Source organism: Podarcis raffonei, chromosome 11 (assembly GCF_027172205.1).
Source record: "Podarcis raffonei isolate rPodRaf1 chromosome 11, rPodRaf1.pri, whole genome shotgun sequence".
In the NCBI taxonomy this organism is placed as follows: domain Eukaryota; kingdom Metazoa; phylum Chordata; class Lepidosauria; order Squamata; family Lacertidae; genus Podarcis; species Podarcis raffonei.
The window spans coordinates 33411440-33432081 of NC_070612.1; the positions used below are offsets into that span (position 1 = coordinate 33411440).

The 20642-nt window shown below is 41.0% G+C and overlaps 1 protein-coding gene and 1 non-coding gene across 2 annotated transcripts; both read left to right on the forward strand.

Moving 5' to 3' along the window:
• The first annotated feature begins 1113 nt into the window (after window positions 1-1113).
• On the forward strand, window positions 1114-4458 carry LOC128423411 (cytochrome c oxidase subunit 7C, mitochondrial). The gene is made up of 3 exons (XM_053408528.1): window positions 1114-1286; window positions 3128-3258; window positions 4351-4458. Exons 1-2 carry the CDS (start codon window positions 1212-1214, stop codon window positions 3242-3244), a joined length of 192 nt encoding a protein of 63 aa, XP_053264503.1. The 5' UTR covers window positions 1114-1211; the 3' UTR covers window positions 3245-3258; window positions 4351-4458.
• LOC128423807 (small nucleolar RNA Z39) lies at window positions 2628-2689 on the forward strand. The gene has a single exon (XR_008332868.1). It is a non-coding gene; the product is annotated as a small nucleolar RNA Z39 (small nucleolar RNA).
• Window positions 4459-20642: the final 16184 nt, after the last annotated feature.

Genomic DNA, 20642 nt, shown 5'->3' on the forward strand with positions numbered 1-20642 from the left:
CAAGTGCGGTCACAGCATATGATATTGGCAGTTTTATAATCAGTTTCTTTCCTAGCATAGGATTTGCCTTTTTCACAGCTGCTGTACACTGGATCAGCATCTTCATTGAGCATATTTACTACAACCCCAAGGATGTTGCTTCTGGGAGGTTAGCCCAGGAGGTCTTTGGGTAAGTAGTGACCAACAAGTCTAATAAATGATTATACTGATGGTGATGTTTGTTTTCTTCCTTGGCCTCTATAGTTATAGAATGACTTGTGGTGGGTGTTTTTTAAAAAAACAAAACCCAACATTGTTGCTGTTATTACTGAGAACAATATGAATAATATGCATAGGCAAACGAATTATATAATTTAAAAACAACATTGCTGTTATTACTGATAGTACCAATATGAATAGTATTCACGTGGCAAATGAAATGCACGCCGAGAACACGAGGAAATATATGACATGATGCCTGTTGCCGTTTATTTTAGTTCCTCGCGTTTTCCTTGGCGTGCATTTCATTTGAAACGCGCGCGCGTGCATAGCTGTCAACTTTTCCCTTTCTTTAAGGGAAATTCCCTTATTCCAAATATGATTCCTCGTAAGAAAAGGGAAAAGTTGACAGCTATGCGCGCGTGTGTGAAGGGGAATACGATAAACCCATAAACAACGACGACACTTTTATTAATAATAGTATGCATCTGTCACAAGTTAAGCGCATCAAGGAGAAAGAGGTAGCTTCGCCCTGCAAGCGAAGAAGCACTTGGAGCTGCCAAAGGTTTGCCTGCTCGCCGCTCTCTCAGCGCCACGTGTCGGGCAGCCCCTCTCCCACTCCAACCGGAGAGCTATCGCAGGGCGGCGGCGGAGGCGGCAGGATGGGGGTGCCGAGCTTGTTTCGAAGGCTTCCCGCCGCCCCCAGCCGCCTTTCAGCTTAAGCATAACAAAAGGGACCCTTGACGCTTCTGCGCCCGTACACTGGGCGTGAGACCGCGGGGCTGCCGCGTCGCTCCGCCCTTCCCTCAGCGCCGCCAGCCCGCGGGAACTACAACTCCCATGATGCTTCGAGGCGTCCTACCCGCTTCGGCCTCCGTGATTCCTCTTCTCCGCTTTTCCCATAAGGCACTGGGCCTGGTGACCCCCGCCAAGGTCGTGTCGAGGGAAGAGGCAGCCAGTTTCCGCTCAGGTTCCCTCCGCTGCCGGTCGTGCGTGCTCGTCCTCCCGGCGCCATGTTGGGTGTCAGCGTCCGCCGGTTCGCCACCTCGGCCATTCGCCGTTCGCATTATGAGGAGGGGCCTGGAAAGGTAGGACGGGGCCGGGGAGGAAGGAGAGGTCGCAATTTTTCCCCCGGGCCTGGCCCAGGGGAGCTTCCCAGGAGGTATCTGCCCGCCATGCTGGGGTATTTGCGCCTCTTGGGGTCTCGGGGGTGCTTCTTGGTTGGCGCTTGGGCTTGAGGAGGCGGGGGGGTCCTTGAGGGAGGGGTGCTGATCCCCCCTTCCATCCCAATCTCTCTAGCGAAGCGATTATTTTTCATTCGTTTTCTCGGAGGTCATATAGCAATCCGTTCCCCAGCCGTTGCTCTTCCACTAGGACCTTGCTTCGCCCTACAGCTGCTTACAACAACACCACATTATTTTTTATTATTAAATGTATGCTATTTGTACTCGCCCATTTGACTGAACCTAACCCTTTAGATCACAACTAAAGGGTGATCGCTTCAAATAAAAAAAAGCTCAACAGTAACTTCCCTCTAAAAAGAAAGCTCAACAAAGGTGAAAGGTGATCCCCGCCCCCCCAAAAAAAGCTCAAAGACTTTGGCTAACTTCCCTCTAAAAATCTGAACAACTGAAGGGCAATCTCTACTAATACTAATTTATTAATTTGAGATTCAAAAAAAAAAATAGGAGTAATCCTATATGTGGGGGTGGAAATACAAGGACATTTTTCCCCAGTAGGCAAAATGGCTCCATGTAGGCTACGGGCTGCAGCCTTCAGTGTATGAGGCAAATGCATTGTACAAAATGGGAGGTATGCTAGCGTGGATCGAAAGCAGTGGTTCCCAGTCGGTGGTCCTCGGACCCCAGAGGGTCCATGGTACCATTCACATAACAATAACTACAACAGGGATATCAAAAATTTCAAAAGTAGGGGTCTGTGGCTTGGCTTTTGAAAAACAGGGGTTATGCAGTACTTAGCTAATATGAAACCAGTTCTCTAAAGGGCTACTTTAGGTGGGATTGCTGGAAACGTCTTGAAAATCTCGTTGGTTTCAAAATAGTACTGCAGTTTTATCACAGGGGAGAAGGCTATGGGTTGAGAAACTTCCAACAAAACGTTCCACTGGTGCACCTAACTCATTAGATTGATCATAGAATTCAATTCTATGAGTTGAAAGGTACAGCAAAGTTCATTTAGCCCAACTCTCCCATGCAAGAATCATTTTCCTAACATGGAGCTCAAACCCACAACCCTGAGTCTCATGCTCTACCAATTGAGCTATCTCAACATTGTGGAGTTTTCATATTAGATCCCATCTATAGACATTGAACTCAGTGCATCGCTTTGTGGGCTTTAAGCACTGACATAGTACAATATTCTTGCTAATGCAACATGATTCTCTCTCCTTGGCTGCTAAGTTTCCAGTGGTACAAATGATGAGAACATAACAGTATGAATAATGATGATACTGTAAACGCTTTCTGATGTACCTAGTCCTCTTCGTGAATTCTATTAAAGAAGTTGCCAGAAGATCATTTGGGAGGGAAACAAAATGGTGATATTGCAATAATGCCATGAAAATACAATTAGATCATGATCTTAGTCTCACCTATGATTAATCATTGTTTACGCCTTTATACTCTTTTAAGAGTCAAGCAAATGAATACCCTGATGGAAGCCTGGCTCAAATTGTACATGAAGTCTTTCCATATGCAGGGCAAAAATCTGTCTTGGTACCAACACTGCCACATTTTAAAAATATGGCTGAATGCACATTGAGTACAGTTAAATGATAATGATTGGGATCAGAGCAATTAAGTCTTTAATTTCCTTCACTTTTTCTAGGACTTGGCTAAATTAGCTTTTGCGCATATTAATAACTTGGTACCACCGCTATAAAAGAACTTCAAAATTCTTGTCTCTCCAGAACCTCCCTTTTTCTGTGGAAAACAAATGGCGATTATTGGCAATGATGGCAGCCTTCTTTGGAAGTGGATTTGCTGCTCCTTTTATTGTAGTAAGGCACCAGCTGCTCAAGAAGTGAACATACAATAATGGGTAATTACTACTATTTGTTTTATATCTCTCTAAGTTTGTTATTGTGTGCCAGTGGATTACTTGGATTGTCACAGAACTATACATACACTACGAATTTTTGTTTTAACACTAAAAGTTTGTTTGCTGGTGAAGAAATACAAATATTACTGTGTTATTCTTTAAGTGGTAGGCACTATTCCTGTGAGTAGTTAAAATTCTGGGTAATGCAGGTAGAGCAAGTTGCACACATATAAATTGCCTTTGATTAAATCCAGATTTGAATTGGCATCAAAAATATTAAGGTGGGAGCCCTCATTTAAAAGCACTAGCAAAATATTTAAGCTTGTCAACTTCATAGCAGTTTGATCTCTGCTGTTGAGCTGAAAGAAGGAAAAGTACTTAAGCGAAAGGTGTTGCACCTTTGCCTTTACAGCTTGATCCTGAACCAGCTCTCTACCGTTATGTGCCAGTGATGGGCCTGATATGTGCACCTTCACTGGGAACTGGCGTAGTATAGTGGCATTTTTACCTGTTTCCCCATACTCTCCACCGCCTTCTGTGCTGGTCATCATGGATGGCAGGTTTGTAGATGCAGCAGCGGCTATGCCATTTCTTTAAGCCCCGCTGTTGCTGGCCAGGGGTTTGGAATGTCTTCCCCTCCAAGATTGTGGCATTAATAATAATAATAATAATAATAATAATAATAATAATAATTAATAAAAAAGCTTCTATAAAACAAGAGCAGGGGCATGGGTTGTTGTTGGACCATCTGCATGCACAAGATCCTGGATCCAGCCTTCAGAATTTCCAGTTGAAATGATATTGATTAGCAATTATTGGGAAAGATCTCTTCCTGGAATTTGGCAAACTGCTGTTAGTCAGGGAAGACAGTAGTGGACCAGATGGATAAGTATTCTGAGCTAGTATAAAACAGCTTCCAATGTCCACATCAGATCTAATTTCACAGTGTTCCGTGAAATGTTAATGCATAAGTCTAATCTGTATGTGATGATGCCTTTGGAGTATACTTCACAATTTGATTTATTGAATTCACTGTAAAGTATTTGTAAGGAAGGACATTCTGTCTGCCTGACTTATTTATTTCTCTTTCAGAATGAAGATGGAAGTTTATCTAGAGTACAACTTTCTTTTCTGAAAGAAAGCATACAACTAAGACTAATCACACTGGATGTGTTTGTAAATAAAAATTAAATCTGAAAATAGAGTGTGGGCTTTTATTTTTGCTTGCTGCTCAGTTATTGAAATCCACAATGCAGAATCATTCCATCCTCATTGAAAATGGAGATGAGACTTTTATATTTTGCCTTTATTCAGTCTGTTTGGTACCTTCATACACACACCTTTCAGTTTCTCTATAATATGTAATTACTGGCATAAATCTGGGAAACTTGAGTTTTTCACTGAGGGGTTGATGTTCTATTTGAGGGTGTTCATCAGTGGCCCAGATCCCATTGATAGGGGTCCAGCTGTGGGCAATGTGTCTCAGTTGTTGCAACTGGACTACTTTTTCTCTTGCACTCAGTGTTGGTATGCCACTCCCAACTGTAGAAAGAGCAGCATGGTTTGCTCCTAGAGAAAGTATTGGTCTGCAATATTAAGCATTCTTACTAAAAAAAAAACACAGTTAAACTGGAATTCCTATACTGTAGTCTATTATCGAGGGTGGCAGTCCTCAGAGAGAATTCGTTTTTTTACTGCAGCCCTGAAGTCCACCAACCTAGACTCATGTGCAAAACAGTCTCAGGTAAAACATGCTACAAAATAAGTAACCGGATGCCTTTGCATACATACACAATTCAGGAATTCGTCATTGGTACCAGAACTAATCTTCCTGCCCAAATCCATTTCTAGTTCTACTACAAACATTCTTTTTCCAACATTTCTTATTGTTTTTAAGGTAGGGAGCTTTTTGCATGTTAGTATTGCCACCATGGGTTCCATAGGTAAATCCTCATCTGCTTTCTGGCCTACTAATTGTTAAATTTAAAGTAAGGCAAGTGATCTACAGTGATAACCAACTAAGCCAAACCTGGACTAGATCCACTGAAATCAATGGACTTGGCTGCAAAGGGTCTACACTGAGTATGACTTATCATTGGCTATCCCCCATAGAAATGACTAAGCAACCCTTCACAAGCAGTTTTGTCTTAAGAATTTTTAAAGGTGTTTTGCTGGATCAGATAGGCCTTGTAATCAAGTGTAATTTACGAGAAATCTCTCAACAGATGGGCCACCAGAAATTAACTGCTAAATTACTGGTGTCTTAGCTACATTCTGAATATAACAATCTGCTTCATTAGTGATGTGAGGTGAGAATATCCTCCACAAACTAAATTCTAATGTAAGAACCAGTTTTACAACCCACATTTAAAAAATCTAGTAAATAAGTCAAGCTGTGATATGCCAGTGTAAGCAATGAATAATGATTTTTTGATCTAGTTACATTACTGGGCATTGTGTCATTCCCCATTTGCAGTTCTGAAATGTGAGCTACAAAAACATATTTTTTTAGTTTTAAAAATGCTATTCATTTAATTGGATAAACATTTGTATTTGTATGTATCTCAACTATATGTAATAGCCTTTTTTCTATTTTGGTGTGACCTTATTCTTAGCAATTTTACACCCTTGGCCATACACTGATTTTTTTTTACAGAAAGTAGCTTTAATGCTTTATACACTTAAAAGTACCTAGACCTGTACAAATATGTGTAACAGTATGTGAGGTGGCCTTGATTTAAACAGTTGATGTTTCTATATTTTTATTTAGTGCCAGTAACTAGTATACTACATGTACATTAACTAATTATATAATTTTCAATGCATTAAAATGAATATTCTATTTTAAATGAAAATTATCTAATAATCTCATTAATTGAGAATATTATCCAAAAGATTATTCTCAAGAATTTAATATCACTATGCTTGATCAGACCAATGGCCCAACTGTTCTCACAGTGGCCAAGCAAGCCTGTTGGAAACCTTCAAGCAGGATCTGAGTATGGGAACATTGTTGTCTCCTTCCAGTAACTGGTATTCAGGAGCAGTACTGCCTCTTACTGGAGGCAGAACAAAGCCATCATGACTAATAGCCATTGATAGCCTTGTCTTCAAGGAATTTGATCCTCTTTCAGAAGCCACCCAAGTTGGTAGCCATCGCTACCCTCCTGTGAGAGCAAGTTCCATAGTTTTAACTGCTGCATGAAAATGTGCTTTCTTGTGCCTGAATCTTATCCTTCCTGGCACCATTGTTCATTTTTTTATATATATATTATATTTTTATTGGTTTTCAAATACAAAAACAAATTTATACATTCCATACATCTTAATTACATCTTACTTCTCTTTTTTGACTTCCCTCAATTTGTCTCCCATTCCTTCCCTTTGTTACCTTTTACACATTTCTGCCCTTTTAACCATTTCCCCTCACAGAGCTTCCTTAAAACTTACAAACGTAATTTGATTATCACTCAGTTTTTGCATATATTGGATAAACTTTTCCCAATCTTCTGTAAATCTTTGATCTCGTCGATTCCGGATCCTTCCTGTCATTCTGTCCAGTTCTGCATAATCCATCATTTTAGTTCTCCATTCTTCTATCGTAGGTAATTCCTCCTGTTTCCATTTCTGGGCCATCAATATTCTTGCTGCTGTCACTGCATATAAAAATAACTTCTTTTCTTTCTTATTTATCTCATTACCTGTAATGCCTAGTAAAAATGCTTCTGGTTTCTTAACAAATGTATATTTCAACATTTTCTTCAATTCATTATAAATCATTTCCCAAAAGCATTTTACCTTCTTACATTCCCACCACATATGAAAAAAGGTACCTTCTTTTTCTTTACATTTCCAACATTTGTTACTTGTCTTATACATTTTTGCTAACTTCACAGGTGTTACATACCATCGGTACATCATTTTCATAACATTTTATTTTATAACTGTGCATGCAGTGAATCTTAAACCTTTCCAGAGTCTTTCCCAATCCTCCATTTGTATATTATGCCCTATATCTTTGGCCCAGTCAATCATAACTGATTTTACCTCCTCATCCTTCGTACACCATTCCAATAATATCTTATACATTTTTGCTAAAATCTTATAATAATTATTCAATATTTCTGTCTGAAATTTTGATTCTTTATCAGCAAAACCCCTCTGATTTAAATCTTTTCTAAACATCTCATTGATTTGAAAAAAATGCAGCCAGTCATTCACATAATCCTTAACTTCTTCAAATGGTCTCATTTTCCATTTTCCGTCACTTTTACACATTAACTTCTCATATGTCACCCAACCCCCTGTCATATTGACTTTCTTCACACTTATCGCCTCCAACGGCAACAACCAATATGGAGTTTTTTGTTCCAACAAGTTTTTATATCTTTCCCACACTTCAATCAAAGACCTTCTTATAATGTGATTTTCAAAACCTTTATGTACCCGTTTCTTGTCATACCACAAATACGCGTGCCACCAGAATCTATTATCAAAACCTTCAAGATCTAACACATCCGTGTCTTCTAATTTCATCCATTCCTTCAACCAACAGAGGCAAGATGCTTCATAATACAATTTCAAGTCTGGCAGGGCGAAGCCTCCTGTTTCTTTTGTGTCTGTCAATATCTTAAATTTTATCCTCGGCTTCTTACCCTGCCAGATATACCTTGAAATTTCTCGTTGCCAATTTTTAAAAATCGCTGCCCCTTTGATTACTGGAACTGTTTGAAACAGAAATAACATCTGGCACCATTGTTCATACTGGGCACAAAACTTAACATTTTGAGTCTTTTGTATTTTGTGTTCTCACCCAGTAGAAAGCAGATGGGATAATTATGTAAAACTCTCCATTAACGCCTTGGTATGGTTGCAGTTTCTAACTTGAAACTAGAGTCATCCATTACCTGCATGCTGAGATGCAACACAAACGAGTAGGAATACTTGTTCAAAGAGGGAGGCTTTTTACATTTGGCCAAATAAGCTACAGATTTCTATTTAAACAAATTTCACATAACACTATTGCTAATACCCAGAATGAGCAGTAATATTAAATAAAACAAAACATGATATCTCAGTTGGTTCAAGTGTGGTGCCGCCCAGAGAGGCTCGGAAAACCCAGCCAGGTAGGCAGGGTATAAATAATATTATTACACCAAAGTTGTAGGTTCAATCCCCATGCAGGACAGTTGCATAGTCCTGCTTACAGGGAGTTGGATTAGATCAGTGGTTCCCAACCTTTTTTTGGCCATGCCCCACCTAAGCATCTCTAAAATCTTGACATGCCCCCCCCCCAGTTATATATTATTCAAAAAGTGAACTATAGTGGTACCTCGGGTTAAGTACTTAATTCGTTCCGGGGGCACCACTTTAGCTAATGGGGCCTCCTGCTGCCGCTGCGCTGCCAGAGCACAATTTCTGTTCTCATCCTGCAGCAAAGTTCTTAACCTGAAGCACTATTTCTGGGTTAGCAGAGTCTGTAACCTGAAGCGTATGTAACCTGAGGTACCACTGTATTTACGTGAAGGAAGCCTAAAAAGCCATCCACTGTTAACTCATTCTCGAATTGCCCCCCCCAAAAAAATCAAATTGCCCCCCTTGGGTGTGCCCCACATTGGGAACCACAGGATTACATGATCCTCAATTCCCTTCCACCCCTATGATTCTGTGATTCTATAGTAAAATATTATCTGCTCCTTTAGGAAGGAAAACTGTGTGTCCGAAAACAGTTCAGCTACAGAATCCTGATTATCGCCAGGGGGTTGGGGGTGGAGATGTTTGCCATGGCTCTGTGACATGACTGCTAACAAACCATTCTCTCTCAACCCCTCTGTTTTGAGTGTCTAAAATGGGCTAAAAGCATGGTAACCTGTTGTTGGGTTGTCAAGAGAGGGTGTAAATATTGCTACCTGCAGTGAACCTTCAAGAGAGCACGATATTCAGAAATAAATATGACCAAGAACACTGAATGAACAAATGAGACTGGGTGACAGTTTTTCATGTGTTCACTGGCAAGAAGCTGATTTGGGGACAATTAATGGTCTGCACAAGCACCCAACGCTAAACTAATCAGATCAGCTTCTGAGCAGTACATGGCAGGAATTCTGCTTGTTTATTATTTTTTATGACTTGCAATGAATGTCGATTCTGAAAAGCTCTTTAAATCATCCTCGTGGCACATGATAAGTCAGGAAGGAGCGACCTTTTCCCAGAGCAGCATTTCCCCTGCTTATGGTTTCCCAAATACTGATAAAGTTCTGTGAGTACAACACAAAGTGCCAGATTCATCATACTGAAATGATGGCTAATGTGCAATGCAAGGTAGCTGGCTTTACTCCTGGCACATAAGCTATATCACTCATAATTGTTTGTGCATTCCTGCAAATGCCAAGAAAATCAAACATCTGTCATGCCAGATGAGGGAACGCGACTCATTTACCACACTTAGCACTCCACTCATCCTGGAAAAGGTCACTTGGACATGAACAAGCTGTACGTGGTTAACCAGAGTAGAAAATGATAGCATACATCTCCCAAGGCATGTAGATGGAATTGGTGGCTCTAACAATATTAATATGGTTATTCACCTTCAAGGAACATTTTTTTTGGGGGGGTTAAATGTATACAAAATTATGAGGTCTAAATGGCTTATTCTGGAAAGTCTAAAAGCTTTCTAAAAGCTTGGTATGTGAAATACTAACAATTTGGATTTTACAATTGACATACAGTATATAGGGATAGTTTACCCACTGAATTTAATGCAGCTTATGCGCAGAAAAATATGCATTTTAAGTTGCTTTGGACATCTTAAAACTTCATATTCAGTGTTTTTTTAAGTGCTAGACATTTTTGCTACAATTTTCGCTCTAGGCGAACTTTGCTATTGGATGCAATTGCTAAAACAAACAGAGGTCAAAAAACAGCAATACTGGGATAAATGAAGAAAAGGCCTACTTGGTGGTGGTGGCTCCCCAGTAACTGAATAATAAGAATAATCATTTTATTACTTATACCCCACCCATCTGGCTGGGTTTCTCCAGCCACTGTGGCTGACTTCCAGCATATCTAAAAACATAATAAAAACATCAAGCATTAAAAACGTCCAGATACAGGGCTGGCTTAAGATGTCTTCTAAAAGTTGTGCAATTATTTATCTCCTTGACATCTGAAGGGAGGGTTTTCCGCAGGGAGGGTGCCACTACCAAGAAGGCCCTCTGCTCTCTTTAATGCCCTCAAGAGGCTCATGTTGTGCCTTCTTACAGTCTTTTCAGCACCACATGCAGGCCGTTACAGCTTTTAAACTATGAATTTCAGGGTCGATTGATTTTCAGAGTTGTTGCATGTAGGGTGTCCATGTGCCCTACTTTACAAAGGAAAATTTGAAGAACCCAAGTCTGGTTTCAAAATGAAGAACCCTAAGAAGGGAGAGCAGGGGCCTTGAAGTTGCCCAACTCTAGCCAGTACCTGGAAGGAAGACACGTACCTACCTACATCATTTTAGTTGTATACCACCTTTCCATAGTTAAAACCATGGTCAAGGTGGCTTGCAACAGGAAAAAAACACGTAGTTACGAACCTAACAAAGGTAGTCATAAACAATAAATAAAACATAAAAAGTACACAACTAAATTGAAGAATTTCCACAAGATCTAAAATCAATATGCAAAAAATACCGTATTTTTTGCACCATAACACTCACTTTTTTCCTCCTAGAAAGTAAGGGGAAATGTCTGTGCGTGTTATGGAGTGAATGCCTGCGGGTGGCGGGGGGGATCTGCTGCAGTCGTGAGCAGAGGATCCATGGCTCCCCTTCCTTCCCTCCTCCATGGTTACAAAGCATGGATCCACATGGATCCTCTGTCGGAATTCAAGCGAGCAGAGCCTCCAGCTTAGCTCGTAGTCCAGAGGAATTTGGCCACCCTCCAGGTGCCCGGCTTGAATCCTTATGACCTCCTGTCTGCGTCTCCCGGCAAGATCAAAGGAGGTCTCTTCGGCGATCCTCCTCAACGTGAAGGAGAACACACCACTCCTGTCCGGGTTAGCGCCAGCGCTGAATGGCGGATTTCTCCCGGAGCTCCGGGAGAGATCTGCTTCGCGGGTTCGGGTCTTGTTGCTCACGGCGGAGCAAAGACCCTTAAAAGTCACAGGCGCGTAGCCTGTGAACCGGAGACTCGGCGGGCACCTTTGCCCCCCCCCGACGTTGTGAAATAGCCTTTTTAAAGGCTATAGATCAGCGGAGGGGTGCGTGGAGCGGTGCTGAGAGTCGCTTTCACCCAGCCTGCGAAGCGAAGCCGCGTCGCCATCAGCGGAGAGCGCTGACTTCTTCCGAAGATTTTGGACTAAAAGAGAGCAACTTTCCGTGAGTAGGATTGAGTTTGCATTACAAATTGGACGTCAAAATTAATGAATTTGGGCACCGAGACGGATAAGCACTAAAAAGGAAGTCTGCTTACCGTCCTGCAGCAAGATTAAAGCGAAAGACAGTGAAGCTGTAACTTCTGACAGGAGTTTTTATGAGCTAAGAAACCCAACACCAAGCAAAGAACTCCCCCCCAAAAGGCAGGGGAGGGGGGGAAGAAGGCTTTAAAGGGATTTCCTGCCTAATTTAAAGGAGAGTGAACTGATTACTGCTGCTTTTCTACCTGGGGGTCGGACTGCCGGAGGAAAGACACCGGCTAAGGACGGTTGCTACAAATAAGGTTAGAAAGTAACTGACATATAGACTTTGGTTACTCTCAACTTGAAACATCGTATTTGGTTACATAGTAAGTCATTTACAGGACACTTTTAATTTGGATCTTTTACAAAGTAAGGGACTTGGAGGGCTTTTGCTTTTTGGAAGTGTGGGAACAATTTAAAGTTCAGAAACTGATTTTGCGCCCTCTAGAGGATTTGGCCAGCTTCAGGAACTAAGTGGAATTTAAAACCTGAGAACTTTTTATTGTTGACAGTTTAAGAGTGTGGGAATGACCTTGAACGAAAGACTTTGTTATGGCAGATGGTAAACAGAAAGAAGATCCACAAGAAACAACTTTGAGATCTGGTAGACAATACAAAGTGGACTCTTCTATGCAAAGAAGGGCCTCTGTATCAGGGGCCCCGGGAACTGCAGCTGCAACAAAGGCAAGAGTGAAAACAATGTCTTCAGAAGATGCGTTTACAAAGGCCTTGGGAAAAATAAGTGATTCTTTAGAGGAATTAAAGAAGCAAGGTGCTGAAACAAATAAGAAAATTGAAGAAATTTCTGGGAAAATTGATCTGAATACAAAAAGTATAACTGACCTTGGAAATAAAGTGAACTCTAATGCAGAAGCAATTGGGAAACTATTGGAAGATTCATCTACAACGCGAAAGATAGCCGAAGAAGCTAAAGAAATTGCTACTGCTGTTGAAGGGAAACTTCCACCGGTGTACAGGAAATTGGATGAGTATGAACTGACACTTTCTATGCAGGACATGCAACGCAAGGAGAAAAATCTAAGGATCAGACTTGTGCCGGAAAAAGAAGGAGACAACTTGGTGGATTATTTGACAAAAGAGTTTTCTGACTTTTGGAAGCAAGATTTGAAAGAAGAAGAGCTCAAAATTGAGAGTGCATTTAGGTTGGGAACAAGGCAGAAGAAGAATAGACCCAGAGACTGCTTGATAACTCTAAGATCCAAAGAAGAGAGGGATAAAATATTGAACCTGCATTATCAAACAACCCTTCGGATTGAGGACTCTTATATTGAGATTTTTAAAGACATCCCTAAAAGTATCTTGGATGCAAGAGGTCCTTATAAGGATTTGGTGACACTACTGAAGAGGAACTACATACTATTCAGGTGGGAGTTTCCCCAAGGCTTGTCTTTTAAATACAAAGGCAAGAAAAGAAGAATAAAAACAGTGAGTGATAAAGACAAGTTCTTGGGAGAACACGAAGAAGACCTACAGAAAGAGACCCATCCAGGAGAAGGACATCCTTCAAGATTAGACAAAGACACAGAACCACCGACAAAGGACGAACAACAATTGGGAGCTGTAGGAGGAATTAAATAACCCCATCATGGCTTTGCAACTTCTAACTTGGAATTGTAATGGTCTAAACAACCCCCGAAAAAGAAAAAATATATTTCATGCTTTGAAGAAAGATCATTTGGACTTGATTTGTTTACAAGAGACCCATGTGACAAGAGCACATAGAAAATTGTTAATAAATAAGAGACTGGGACAAGAATTTATATCTTCAGATAAAGTAAAAAAGAGAGGAGTGGTGATCTACGTAAAGGAAAATTTGCAGCCGAAACAAATTTTTAAAGATGACCAAGGAAGATATTTGGCAATTGAAATTCAATTTCAAGGAGAAAAATTTCTGATAGTGGGGGTGTATGCACCAAATGAAGGGAAAACAGAATTCTTTAAGAAGTTGCATGAGACTTTAATGGACTATATGGACTATAAACTGATTATGATGGGAGACATGAATGGAGTAGTTTCAACAAATATGGACAAAGCACAAAGACAGGTAGTCACAAAAGATGGAAGACTACCAAAAACCTTTTTTGAAATGACTGACAATATGGATTTGATTGACATTTGGAGAACAAAACACCCACTAGAGAGAGAGGGAACCTTCTTTTCTGAAGCCAAAATGACATGGACTAGGATCGACCAAATTTGGGTGACTAGCGGTATGGCGTCGAATATAAAGAAAGTGGAAATCTGCCCAAAAACTCTCTCCGACCATAATGCAGTAAAGATGGTGATGAAGCAAACAACAACTGGTTCTTTCAGATGGAGAATGAATGACATCTTATTTAGAGACGAGGAGATCTGTAAAAAGGCCCAAAAAACCCTGAAAGATTATTTTGAAATTAATCTAAGGACTAAAGTAGAAAAAAGAATAGTATGGGACGCAAGCAAAGCCGTGATGAGAGGGTTTTTGATACAACAAAATACATTAAAGAGAAGAAAGCAAAATGAGAGGAAGGAGAAAATTTTGGATAAGATAAAAGAAGGGGAAAGGAAATTAAGATTGAAGCCAAAATCGCAAGAGATTCTAAGAGAAATTAAATTGTACCAAACACAATATATGGAACTGATGAATCAAGAAATAGAATGGAAAATTAAACAAATGAGACAGAAGTCTTTTGAATCTGCAGATAAATGTGGCAAGTTATTGGCTTGGCAAATAAAGAAGAGACAAAAGCTCAACACGGTAACAAACTTAGAAGTGGAAGGAAAGAACATATGCAACCCAGTAGAAATTAGGAATTGTTTTCAGAACTACTTTAGACAATTGTATACACAAGGGCCGCAGAATGAAACAGATATACAACAATTCCTCGAGAAAAATGGGCTGAAAAAGATCTCGCAGGAAAGTAAGACAATTTTGAATCAGGAGATATCAATACAGGAAATAGAAGATGCCATTCAAAACATGACGTTGGGCAAATCACCTGGACCGGATGGACTGACTTCCAAATATTACAAAGTTTTGAAGGAAGGACTTATACAACCTTTGAAGGAAGTCTGTAATGAGATCATGAAGGGGAAAAGGGCACCCGATACGTGGAGAGAGGCCTACATTACACTTATACCAAAGACAGAGACTGAAAAGACCCAACTTAAGAACTACCGACCCATCTCCTTACTAAATGTGGATTACAAAATCTTTGCTGATGTTTTAGCAAAGAGACTGAAAAGAGTTTTGATGGAGGAGATTCATGGGGACCAAGCGGGCTTTCTCCCGAAAAGGCATTTGTCGGACAATGTAAGGAATATAATTGACATTTTGGAGAAGCTGGAAGTGAATATAAACACTAAGGCTGTTTTGATATTTGTGGATGCCGAGAAAGCCTTTGACAACATTTCTTGGAGTTTTATGTTGAAGAACCTCCGGGGGATGGGGGTAGGCCAAGGGTTTGAAAATGGTATAGGTGCAATATATTCTGAACAGAAAGCAAAATTAATTGTAAATAATGTTGTAACAGAAGAGTTTAAGATTGAAAAAGGGACACGACAGGGGTGCCCTATTTCCCCATTACTTTTTATATCGGTCCTTGAGGTTTTGCTTAATATGATCAGGAGGGACCAGTTGGTTAAAGGCATTCAGGTCGGAGTCAAACAATACAAATTGAGAGCATTTGCAGATGACCTGGTACTTACATTACAGGAGCCAGAAGCTAGCACGAAAAGAGTTTTGGAAATAATCCAAGAGTTTGGTCAATTGGCAGGATTTAAATTGAATAAGTTAAAGACTAAGGTATTGGAGAAAAATCTAACACAGATTGAAAAAGAAAGGTTTCAGAATGAGACGGGGTTGACTGTGGCTAAAAAAGTGAAATATTTGGGTGTGAATATGACAGCTAAGAATGTGAATTTATTTAAAGACAATTATGAAAAAACCTGGACAGAAGTGAAAAAAGATCTAGAAATATGGTCAAACTTGAAGCTTTCCTTGTTAGGTAGAATTGCAGTTATAAAGATGAATGTTTTGCCAAGAATGTTGTTTTTGTTTCAAACATTACAAATAATGGATAAAATGGACTGTTTCAAGAAGTGGCAGAAAGATATATCTAAATTTGTCTGGCAGGGCAAGAAGCCCAGAATAAAATTTAAAATACTAACTGATTCAAAGGAAAGAGGGGGGTTTGCCCTGCCAGACTTTAAATTGTACTATGAAGCGGCAGCTTTCTGCTGGCTAAAAGAATGGCTGCTTCTTGAAAACACAGACATTTTGGATTTGGAAGGATTTAATAATATTTTTGGGTGGCATGCATATTTGTGGTATGACAAGGTTAAAGCGCACAAAAGTTTCAAAAACCATATTGTCAGAAAAGCACTGCTGAATGTCTGGGTTAAATATAAGGACTTGCTGGAAAATAAGACTCCAAGATGGTTATCACCAATGGAAGCTAAGGCAGTTAAAAAGCTAAATATGGAGTCGAAATGGCCAAGATATTGGGAAATCTTGGAAAAGGAAGGGGACAAACTGAGATTGCAGAGTTTTGAAAAATTAAAAGGGAAGGTGAGAGATTGGTTACATTATCACCAAATAAATGAAGTGTTTAAACTAGATAGAAAAATAGGCTTCCAGGTGGAAAAATCAAAATTAGAGACTGAACTGTTAGAACCCAGTACTAAGAATTTGTCAAAAATGTATGATCTGCTGCTGAAATGGAATACACAAGATGAAATGGTAAAATCAAGTATGATTAAATGGGCTCAGGACATTGGTCATAACATCATGTTTGCTGATTGGGAAAAGTTGTGGACCACCGGGTTGAAGTTTACGGCGTGTAACGCCTTAAGAGAAAATATAATGAAAATGATTTATAGGTGGTACATAACCCCAGTCAAGCTTGCAAAGATCTATCACTTGCCTGATAATAAATGTTGGAAATGTAAAGAAAAGGAAGGTACATTCTTTCACCTCTGGTGGACGTGCCCGAAGATTAAGGCATTCTGGGAAATGATTTACAACGAACTGAAAAAGGTATTTAAATATACTTTCCCCAAGAAACCAGAGGCCTTTCTCTTGGGTATTGTCGGCCAGGGGGTGTTAAAGACAGATACAACTTTTTTTATGTATGCTACAACAGCAGCTAGAATACTTATTGCAAAGTACTGGAAGACACAGGATCTACCCACACTGGAAGAATGGCAGATGAAGGTGATGGACTATATGAACTTGGCAGAGATGACGAGCAGAATCCGAGACCAGGGAAGAGAAGCGGCGGAAGAAGAATGGAAAAAGTTCAAGGACTACTTAAAGAAATATTATAAAATTGGAGACAGTTAGAATGATGTTGGATTAAAACAAATGGTTACTATTAGTAATGGTTATGACAAAGAGAATAAGGGTGATTAGCATAAATTTATAATAAAATAAGGCAAGATTTCGCTGAATAACTGTAAGAATTTGGAATGCAGAAACGGGAAGTAAGAGGAGGTCGAGGAAGTAAGGTTTAGAAATTGGGTTATGAAATGGTACTTGTTTTATGTTTTATTATTGTTGAATGTTTGTTCATGTATGTCTTGTTTCTGTTATATAAAAAATTGTTCAATAAAAATATTATAAAAAAAAAGAAAGAGAACACACCACTCCTCCCCCTCCCATCTCCAGGGGGGGGGGAATGAGACAGACAGAAATGTATCTACATGTCTTTATTTCTGTCTTTCAGCAGTACAGAGAAACATGTCTGCACACTCTGATTCCCAATGCAGAGAGAGAATAAACTCCACCCATGTACTTCCAGTACAGGGTCATGTGCTGCTCTGAGGTAACATCCGGCTCTCAGAGCACTTTACAAACTGTCCCTGGTTCCCACGGTACAATCCAATAGCATCCACATCCTGTTTACCATTCCAGCCACCTGGTGCTTGCTTCTGCATTGCTCCTTTTTCGTAACATCCTCCCCCAAAAGAATCAATGCGTGTTGCAGCAAGCAAAGCATGGTCCAGAGAAGAAAACAAACAGTTGTTATACACATAACACTCCCCTGTTGTTTCAGTTCCACCCTCGGAACTCCCCGCCACTGGTTTCCCCAGTGTACCTCTCTGGTTGTCTGGTTTCCAAGGAATGAGTGCATCTGCATTAACTTGGCTAGCAACTCTCTGTTGTGTCTTTGTCTCTGACTTAGACACAGCTCCAACCTGTCCTTGGTTGTTTACAACAGCAACACATGCAACAGCTAAGTTAGCAAACTCTTTTGAGTACCTCTTGGGTGGTTGACCCTTTGTTACTCTCTCAGACCTACGTATGAGGTGCTGATCCTCTCTGCTCACTGGTCCAGTCTCAGGACTCTTTGGAGAACTAGTTCCAATGGTAAACAGTGGTTCATCCTTCAGTTGTGAAGGCCTATCCATTGTGTGAGACTTCCTCTCAATGACTGTGACAACCGAGCTCTCCGAGCTATCAGTGTCATCACTTTCTGTACAGCTGAAATCAGTGAAATCATCATCATCTGAATCGTCCTCAGTGGGAAATGTGTGTACTATCACTCTCTCCTGTTCAGGAGCACTCTCTAGAAATTTTGTGAGAATCACCTGACCAGATTCAGACAAAATTACTCTGTAGAGACCCTTTTCATACCCCACAAAAATGCCTCTGGCATTCTTTACTCCACCTGGAGCTTCTGTTCTCACATGAGACCCAAAAACCTTGAAATGGGCAACAGAAGGTTTTCTGTGGAACAGTTTCTCAAAAGGAGAACTTCCCAACTCTTTTGAAACCTTTCTCACTTTCGTATAACAGTACGACATTAGAGACTCGGCCCAGAACTCATGTGGCAGATGTGAACTAAGCAATTGCGCTTCCATCCCCTTTTGCAATTCTCTGTTCACCCGTACACAGACACCCCTGTTCCACGCTTCCGCTGAAACAGAAATCTTGTGTCTTATTCCCTTCTTCTGCAGGAACCTTTGGAAATCCTGTAAAAGAAAAATCTGCTTCTCATCTGTGAATAGACAATCAATGTTAGCATCATGCATACTCTTAACTTTGTCACAAAACTCCTGAAACCTCTCCAAGGCTTCCTGTGGCTTTCTCAACACATAAACCCAGACATAGTTAGAGAAATGATCCACACACACAAGATAATATCTTGCATTGCCTCTAGATGGTTCTAGAGGACCAATCACATCAGCATACACCCGCTGAAATGCTCTGTTGACTCCGGTCACCTTCTTGCTCACACCTGCAAGAGAAACTAGGTTAGACACAGATGAATTACATTCCATGTAATCACTTTGTGCAAAAGTCAACAAATAAAGTCCATCCTTCTCCCTGGCTGAAAGAAATAACTCCCCATCTTTGTAGATCTTGCAGCTCTCAGCATCGTAGGACAGTTTCAGTCCTCTCTTTGCAATCTGCGAAACACTCAGCAGATTGAACTTCAATTCAGGAACCAAGTAAACATTGTTTATTGTCAAGTCCAGACTCTTAAGATAGACAGTCCCCACGCCGGCCGCTTCCAGCTCCTGACCGTTGGCCTGTTTCACAGCGAAGCTTTGCTTCTTAAACGATGAAAAGAGTTCTTTGTGTGGAGACATATGAACTGTCGCGCCCGTGTCAATAACAAACGAGTTCCCAACGTCTGGCGTGGTTCCTTTCGCCATCAAAGCTTTTCCAGGTTTCACCGAAGTCTTGGTGTGACCTTTGCCTGACGCCTCAGGCTTTGCTGAGCGGCCCTTCGCTCCTTTTGGCTGACGTGGCTTCTTACAGTTCCGCTGAAGATGCCCAGCCTGTCCACAACTGTAACATCGGACAGTATTCAAAGCTACAGCTTTCTCTCCAGTAGCTTCATCGGTGGGGGGATTAGAACTCCGTTCCTCCCTCCCCCTGTCCTTTACTTCCAGTGCAGCATGCCGGCTGTGTTCATCTAGAACCACGGCACTCAGGGGCACTCCCCCCTTCTTGGCATCCATGCTGAATCCAAGGGTCAGCTTTACACTCAATCTCAAGCCAGCTTTCACTTTTCAAGCCAGTAAACTCCAAAAGTCTTTGTTTACTGTTTCACTGGCAGGCAAAACTTTTGGGCTGTTTTTTCAAAACCCTTGCACAGCTGCGCAGATACACTTTCGATTTCCCAGGCTCTTTTTAGGCCACTCAGTAACTGGCAGACGTTGCCTAGCAACCTGCTCAGGACGGAACTCCTTATCTAACCACAGGAATTCCTGGTATGCAAGCTTGCTCTTTCAGAGCTGTTTTTCTTAAAATGCAGCTCTTTCTTGTGAACCAGAGAATTAAACCTTTCTGCGTTCACTCTCTCTCCCCCAAAATGCAGCATACCTTTTTTTGGGGGCTCCGTTGCCTTGAAACACACTCCTCTCGGTGTCCAGCTGTCTGTTCTGTTTAGCCTCTGGCTGCAGGCAGACGCATTTCTTTATCTTCTTAGGTGCAGAGGATGGCAACGATTCATCGACCTCTCACCTCTCATGCAGATTCTCATAGATCTGATAACCATCGATCTGCTACCAGTTGTCGGAATTCAAGCGAGCAGAGCCTCCAGCTTAGCTCGTAGTCCAGAGGAATTTGGCCACCCTCCAGGTGCCCGGCTTGAATCCTTATGACCTCCTGTCTGCGTCTCCCGGCAAGATCAAAGGAGGTCTCTTCGGCGATCCTCCTCAACGTGAAGGAGAACACACCACTCCTCCCCCTCCCATCTCCAGGGGGGGGGGAATGAGACAGACAGAAATGTATCTACATGTCTTTATTTCTGTCTTTCAGCAGTACAGAGAAACATGTCTGCACACTCTGATTCCCAATGCAGAGAGAGAATAAACTCCACCCATGTACTTCCAGTACAGGGTCATGTGCTGCTCTGAGGTAACATCCGGCTCTCAGAGCACTTTACAAACTGTCCCTGGTTCCCACGGTACAATCCAATAGCATCCACATC